Below are 8762 nucleotides of genomic sequence, written 5' to 3' on the forward strand. Positions count from 1 at the left end.
GTGTGTGTGTGTGTGTGTGTGTAACGACTATACATAATAAAATTATGATCATAAAGGTCATCGTGGTAATTAAAATTTGTTTGACAATTTTGCAAAACCCACACAAGTAATTCTCTGACTCTTTGAATGATAACGCGCGCGTTTACATTTCCTATTTTCTAATTGAAAAAAATTAAAGAGGAGTGAGGGAGAGAGAAAGGAAAAAAGGAAGAAGAAAAAAGAAAGAATGAGGAAAGATAACAAAATATGGTTCATATGTATATGTATATACATATTAACTGAGGGAAAGCACAATGATTTATTGTACAGTATCTCATCTTACAACATTGTATTATAACTGAGATCAGTTTTTAGAATTGATGTACTTTTTCCTTTCGCCTTAAATTTCAATTTTTACAAATCAGTATGAATATATTATCATAATAGTGTGTAAATAAATCGTTAAAACAGAATTGTTTTTATAAAGAAAAACACTGTTTATTTATATAAAATAATGTACGTATCGCGAATCGCGTGCAAGAAATTTATTTCTTATTACATTAATTGATATATATCAATCAGTGAGGCTTAAAGTAGTGGAAACCAACTGTGAGAGTGACAGCTATATAAATATTAAGGATGTCTGCCTCACTTCAATATAACATATTAAAACGAAGCAAATGTCCCCAATACGTATAGGGTCTGTCTCTCGTACACAGTCGCACGGTTTCCCACATATTGGCATAGGGAAGGCTGATTCCAGTACAATATGTATAGAACTCATCACTAGCATTAATATATGTATATGTATATAATTCAAACAAAAAATTTCAAAAATTGCAAATATTCAAATATTAACCAATTATTCATGTTCTCTCTAAGCAAATTTATACACATATATAAATATACTACTGATATAGGAAGCTCGAATTTATTAATTTTAAACAAAATACAGTATCAAGATTCGATAAATTTGTAAAATCAGCTTAAAGATAGAGAAAAGTATCAAGATTTATAGATAAAAACAATCTAAGCTGCTCGTATTTACTATCACTTTCTTTATCCGACTTCCGGTTTTTCCGTAAAAAAAAACTGCAAAAGCTCACATTTTGTCCTATACTACCGCTCTCTCTTCTCCGTTCCCTCTCTCTTCCTCTATTAGATGTTTCCAAATGATACATATAATGCGATCCAATGAACAAATTAAAAAATGTATATTTCTCCATTATTTTATACATTTCTAGAAAATGCTAAAAATCTTAAGGAGCACGCTTGAGAATGCATTGTGTCATTCATAACAAATGAGAGAATACTGTGATAGGGATAAATCGTATCGATATCTGTAGAAATTATGTATTATACATGTATGTACACATATTAGAGGTATGCGAATTAATTTGAATTTAAATCGAATCACAGTGGATTCGATTGTTTTCGAATTTGAGATTCGATTTTCGAATCTGAGAAAGAGATTCAAAACCGAAAAGTTCAAAAGTTCGAATCATCGGTAGTTCGAAACATTCGCCTATTTTATTTCCTTCATTTAAGCGCTTTCTTCTTTTCTATACATAGTCTGTCGTACGCAGGACGCGTTACGCATGGAAAGAAACGACGCGATAGCTAAATTAGATTCTTATCGGAAAAAGTCTAATTTACTAACGCGTCGACACGTCCTGTGTACGACGTCCTCTCTTGCCACGCGTAATACGTTGATGGTTGATGCGACCTGTGTGCAACAGATCTATCTTCTGCGACTAATTTTATAATTTTCAGCGTGTATCAATTTTCGTGTGCGTACGCTTAATCATCGCGTGTTGTCAGTTATTATTGGACTCTATTAGTTGCGATCTATTGAATTCTATTGAATACGATTTAGAGTACGAATGTTTTCAATCCAGATCTTTTTAAATAAACAAGAAAATCAGCCATTTTCAACATACAGGTATTATTACCAAAAAGTATTATTTTTAGTATATTTATGTCATATATTAACTTTTTGATATACTTGTTGTACATTCAAAATGAGTTCCTTTCAGCTTTTTAAGATTTTTTTTCTTAGCTGATGTCAGAGAGTGTGAAAAATTTATTCGAATTCGATTCGGTGTAAAGATTTCAGATTCCATTCGATTTTACAAATGCTTAATTCGCACTCCTCTGATACACACACACACGCACGCGCGCGCGCACACAACACACACATTCGCATTTTACCATACCGAGCATTTGCTCACAGGATTCATAGGGGAACCAAGAGGGCAATTGAACACCTGAGCAAAGTCTTTCGAATTGGAAAGCGTGCCGATCACTCGAAATCTACCGGGTGAATGTAAAGATGTTTTCAATTTATTTCTTGTCGCTTCGGGGCGCATCGAACCACACCACACTTGAGCAAAGTTCAGAAAAAATAATTGTTTACCCGTCATAGTCATTCCGGGTAGAGTTTCGTCTTCCCCTTCGTTTGAACGTAGCCATCTCTCATACGCCTGCAAAGAAAACAAACTTTCCATCATAGTTCTATTAATTGGTAAAATTAGATTCTTTTTGATTCAAATTAGAGAAGGAAAATTTGTGGAATTACTCTAAATGCCTGTTTAATACCGCCGTTATCGGCAATATTTTCACCTTGCGTATTAACACCATCTATCTGCATCCCAACTTCTGTCACGGTATAATTTGCATATTGATCTGCAAAGAGGAAGATCTCGATTATAAAGGCAAAAGCATCCGATTATAAATCTTTCTATCGCGTATCACGATTCAACGAGGGAATTTTCTCTTTCCATACCAATCAGACATTGTGCTCGTCGATGAAAACCATCAACCGCCTCGTCTTTCCACCATCTATAAAGATTCCCATCTTTGTCAAACAATCTGCCTTTATCGTCAAATCCATGAGTAATCTCGTGTCCAATTACGACACCAATCCCACCGTAATTTAAACTTCGTGGAAAAAATCTATGATAAAAAGGTGGCTGTAATATGCCCGCTGGAAACACTAAAAGAAAAAAACAAAATAAAAGTTTTAGACAATTTAGAGAGTGATTTTTAAAACGCAAAATCATGAAAAAAAGATAAAAAGATACGGATATAGCTTCCTCTCAAATAATAACTGACTTATCTGATTTTTATTGCGACTATAGTAAGCGTTGACGACCGCTGGAGCAGTGTTCGTGTTCCACAAAGTTTTATTGACAGTATTGCCAAGGTGAGCTTGTTCGACTCTGGTTAAGTGTTGCAAGATATTTAAAGTATTCTCGAAGTATTTGTCTGGTCGAATTACAACCTGGGTTAAATATTAATTATATTAGCAATTTATTCCCATTTTGTAGTCATACTTTGTTACGTGTCGTTACGATATGTTTCAACAGGTATCTTATATGTTACATCTTTATAACGCTCATTCAGTAGACGTGGTTGTAGGATAAAGTCCGGATAGCCGATTCTCAGCGACATAGAGTTTACTTTTTCAGTCGCCAAGCACTTTGTTTCGTCGTCGATCCAACTAGTTTTATCTAGCAACTCTCTAAAGGATCGCTGTATTTCTCGAGTCATCGATAATGTCTGTCGCGATAAAGGAAACATTCTTTGGTTATATATATTTAATAAAAAAGAGAGATATCCCGTTTCTCTTTTTCTTTTACTAGTTGTGCTAAATTGTAGTACTCGAGCATTCTCAAGTTAAGGAAGATACTCACATCGTTTTTACTGTTTTTGTCAAAATATTTTTTGACAAACATCGAACCAACAGCCATATCCATATTAGAATTGACTTGGGTTACGCAATTTTTCCATCTCGACGGTGCTTGTTCTCTACCGAATAGAATGTAGTAAAACTTTTGTTTCACTTGCTGAAAACGATCATCCAAGTTGTTTACTCTGTGTCGCACAAACCTCCATAAAAGATAATTTGCCACTGTTCTGCGAAAATAAAAACAGATTAATCGTAACGCTTTACACATCTGTGCAAAAAAAAATAAAATCTTATGGCTCCTGCACGCTAGACGTGGAAACGCTTGTCGTGCAGCAAAATGTGATGCGGTAGCCAATAAGCTTACAACTCCTAATATTCATTGGTTATCGCGTCTCATTTTACCACGCGGCAAGCGTTTCCGCGTCCAGAAGTCATTAGATCAAAAGAAGGATCAAGAAAAATAAAAGCTACATTCGGTTTTTACTGGCAGTACTGCAAAAATGACGTCATTACAATGTACCATAGTCATTCTGAAATTATTCTTTGCTGCCAGCATAAATGTTATAATATATAAACGAATACTTCTGCAGTAGTTTCAACACTCAGTGAATAAGTTTGTTAGCGAGATCGTTGTAAATGAATATATATAATGGATAAGAAAACTAAAATATCAATATGTATAACTATGGTAGAGGCTATAATTGATACTAGTAGTGACAGTAATAGTTCTTTCGGACGAAGACTTCTTTCCACAAATTTATATTTATTTATATTTTATTTTATTTATTATTTTTTATTTTTATAATAATAATATTATTATAATATTATTAATATTATATTTAATATTATAATAGTATTTTAATATTAAATATTATAATTTTAATATTATATTTTTTTATTTTTGTATTATATTTATTATAATATTATTTTTTATTATTTTTTATTATTTTTTATTATTATATTATTTTATTTATTTATATTTTATTTATCACTTTACATGCATCTTTTTCAGTTAAAAATTAGTGTATATATTAAAGTTAGCGTATCTTAAATTCGTTTCCTCGTCAAACATTTCTACATTTTGTATTCTGTGCAATGCCATATTTACATTGTGACTACTGCAGCTTGTAAAATACAGTGATCGCAGTGCAAATATGGCTGATGTTTATGACGTCATTAATGAAACTAGACGCTACCGTAGTATATTGCCAGTTAATAACCGAACGAATTTTTAATACTACCAGCACTGGTAGTGCATATCTGAACACAGCCAAAGTTACAACATGTAAAATCTGTAATAAGTATATACCTAGGTTGTGTCTTTGAAAGTAAAACAACCAAATCTTGGATGTATTGCAATGCAAAAACGACAACTGGCTCGAAAAAATGTATTGGTCGAGCCAAGACAATCGACAAATAAAGACACCAATCGATTTGTGGCACAAGTGCTCTCAGTTTACCTACACTCATTCGTTGATAGAGCTCTGAAGAATTTCGTCTTTCATCCGGTGACGATGTAATCTACAAGATTCGAGATCAATCAGTGATCCTAAACAGAAAACGATAATAATAGAGGAAAAAGTACATACTGACGCGAGTTGCGTTTCGAATTCGATTAGCTCTTCGACATCAATGGTCGCATTATCTGAAGATGCACCAAGTAAGATTGCGATTCCCATTAAGTAATCCTTGTATGCCTTGAGGTAAATCGCGTTCGATGGTTGAAGAAAATAATCCTTTGTAGGAAGTCCAAGCGATGTTTGATCAAACTGCGAACAAAATGTTTCTAATGTTAGTTTCTTTGTGACAAGATACGAGAATTATACTATACGGCGAATCACACTCTGTTACCTGTATCACGTACTTGTCGCTGTTTTTAATATCTGGACCTACCCATTCTGAGATTAATACTTCGTTATTGTACAATCGAAGTTGTGCGGTCAAGCGAAGCCAATCGAATTTGTCGGGATCCCAATTTGGTTTTAAAATTGGCCAACCACCAAGTTGATCCAAAAGCCGGATAAGTGGTCGTTCCATACGTTGCTCCAAGATCTCTAGCCACATTCTTACCGCATTAAAAAGCTCATGCATTCACGTATATTAATTTACGCCTATCTACTCAAGTGCGCCAGGTGAGCTTACTTACCGTAATTCATGCAGCTTTGAAACAGATGTTTCGCCTTTATCACAGCATCGTCGCTGTCTATCTCATCGGCATCATGTGATATCGGGTCTTCTAACAATTCTCTCAGTACAGAATCCAATGACTCTCTGACCATTTCAAAAGTATCGTAGCCGGCTTTGTCTTTCGGAATAGGATTTCGTTTCGCCCAATTACCACAAGCGTATTGATAGAAATCCTGACACGGATCCACACTCTTATCCATATATTTCAACATTATTCGAGCTACATTTGAGATACATTTTTTTTAGCATCTTTGCAACTCCCTTTTCGCATTTCGTATTTTCGTTACGTTTTACAAATAACGTTTTAAACATGTCATTTTCGCAAATATACAACTTTTCGTTCTATTTAACGCGTTAGTGAGAAATTTCAAGAGATAAAAAAAAGAAATCGTAGCAAGGTTAATACATATACCTTGGGCTTCTCTGATACTTTTTTTATTTCCTTCGCCTTTCCAGAATGTACGAAGATCAGGCATTTCATCATTTTTAATTGCAATGTGTCCATCGGCCATCGACAACCACGTTTTATTAATGAAAATGGAGAACGAGTCTTCCTCTTGGATTCTTGTCAATTCCTCCTTCGATCGTTTTTCGGTATCTACGTTCGCGAAACTATTATTAAACGGCATCACTTTTTTTTCTGTATATATTGAAAATTTCTTTCTGCATATATTGAACAATTCATCACAATTCAATTGGAATTTGTTACATGATAAAAATATAGGAATATTGAATCAATATATTATATATTTATTTTTAAGTATTAAGTATTTTAAGTATTATTCGAAATAAGTGATAGTTACACTTAATTCCATTATTTTCATAAGTATCATCACCTGTTTCTTTAGATAATCACCTAAGAAATTATTTTCTTCAATGTCCTGCACGTTGTTTTCGATCGTGTCACCATTCGTCACCTGTGCAAAATTCAATAACAATCAAGAGAATCCTTCTATAAAATTAATCACTTATACACGCATACGTATATATTTCTCTCATAATAATAATATGATGGTAATATGATGATGATAACGATGACGATGACGATGATGACGATGACGACGACGACGACGACGACGACGACGACGACGACGACGACGACGACGACGACGACGACGACGACGACGACGACGACGACGACGACGACGACGACGACGACGATGATGATCATTGATCCCTCATATATTAAACTGGCAGAAAAAAAAGGAGAAGCAAAGGGCTATACCCAGTTTAGGCCGAACAGCATTGAGACCTAGCTAGGATTGTAGAACATAAAAAAAAGATTAAAAAGTTCCATGCACATTTTTAAATTGAGTCCCTTCTTGAATGCTACAGCTGTTCTTGGTTCGTTATTATGACCATGTATTGTATATCACGTAGGACTGATTTTATTCGATTTCTCGAATCATCTAGTATCTGGAATATGTCCAATCTTAATGAAGACCTTTTTTGGATCCCATATGAATAGTTATAAGTGATATATATTAATTGATGAAAAGGGGAGAGAGAGAGACACTCGAAATATGAAATCAAAGATTTTAATTGCCTAATTGAAATGTGACCAATATATGTACTGTATCTCTCTTTCACATCGGAACTCTCTAAAAAAACATCAGTAACCGTTTTTGCTGGCATATGGGTACCTTCATCAAAATGTTGAGCATATCCCAGATACCATATAACTGTTATTACGTACACATCCAACCGTACAATAGCCATTTTTGCAAAATAATAATATTCTGGAATGGCTTAAGCTCCTTTACCATCACATTCTGTCAAAACGTACACATAGTAGCGAGTACGATTCATATGCCTAGATTGTATTCGAGTTTTTTGATGAGAATATGATAGCATCATGTACGATTATGGAATAATTAACAAGATTTGTTGTCTCAACATCATGTTTTATCTGTATAAAATATCATAGTAATCATATGCTCTCTGTAATATAACTTGGCCTGTTTAATTTTATTATCCCAGACTATTCCTATATAAATCATCTTCTGTCAGTACTGGAAATCCTTCTAACTCATCATCCAACGAGACAAATGCGACAATTTTGCGGTTCAGATTTTGTTTTTGGATTAATCGAAATAACAGATTTGGTTTGTGCAATCGATCTAACATAAATTATGCAATCTCTTCCAAATGTTCAGCGTCTATAATGATCAAATAAAATTATATTATGAAGAACAGCGGCATTTCGAAAATCAGCCATTAGCTAGGGAATCGATTAGATACACCATAAACGATTAAAATACACGAAGCAAGTTTTAAGATGCCCATTGATAACTTTCATGAACCTGACTTTTTATTCCCTAATTCATATTCCCTATTCACGAAAACCTCTGTCAACAAATACATCACTCTTGTGAAATCTATAACGCACCTCTCAGGCATTTTCTCCATAATTGTTCGCATGATGATTGGACAAGACTAGTGGTCATAATAGCGAACTTTGGATAGTTCTAGCACTCAAGAAACTTTTCCTATAAAGTTGGGCTTATGGATTCTCTTTTGATATCTTAAAATTTTAGGCATGTCTCAAAGTTGTTCATCCGGGGCCCAAATTCCCCTATAAAACTGGGCATTCTTTCATCCATTAATTTTTACTATACGTATAAATATTTCCTCTTTCTTTTTTTCATGCTTGATATTTGTTAATCGATTAACGAGTGTTTACAAAATATAATTGCAAATTGATATAATATTCTTTTTCAATATATGTATATTTTTCAATATATTGTACATATGCGCGTGCGTGCGTGCGTGCGTGCGTGCGTGCGTGCGTGCGTGCGTGCGTGCGTGCGTGCGTGCGTGCGTGCGTGCGTGCGTGCGTGCGTGCGTGCGTGCGTGTGTGTGTGTGTGTGTGTGTGTGTGTGTGTGTGTGTGTGTGTGTGTGTGT

At 34.4% G+C, this 8762-nt stretch overlaps 1 protein-coding gene across 1 annotated transcript in view; it reads right to left on the reverse strand.

Annotated features, from left to right (window-relative positions):
* Window positions 1-2186: 2186 nt before the first annotated feature.
* LOC105624955 (endothelin-converting enzyme 1-like) overlaps window positions 2187-8762 on the reverse strand; it is a 19195-nt gene continuing 12619 nt past the window's right edge. Inside the window, 13 exon segments of the mRNA XM_012206298.1 lie at window positions 2187-2462; window positions 2558-2664; window positions 2765-2974; window positions 3094-3262; window positions 3364-3540; window positions 3675-3897; window positions 4980-5191; window positions 5260-5439; window positions 5522-5724; window positions 5817-6077; window positions 6270-6455; window positions 6661-6693; window positions 6696-6774. Of these exon segments, the coding sequence (XP_012061688.1) occupies window positions 2187-2462; window positions 2558-2664; window positions 2765-2974; window positions 3094-3262; window positions 3364-3540; window positions 3675-3897; window positions 4980-5191; window positions 5260-5439; window positions 5522-5724; window positions 5817-6077; window positions 6270-6455; window positions 6661-6693; window positions 6696-6774 (2316 nt within the window).

Source organism: Atta cephalotes (genome assembly GCF_000143395.1).
Source record: "Atta cephalotes unplaced genomic scaffold scaffold00097, whole genome shotgun sequence".
In the NCBI taxonomy this organism is placed as follows: domain Eukaryota; kingdom Metazoa; phylum Arthropoda; class Insecta; order Hymenoptera; family Formicidae; genus Atta; species Atta cephalotes.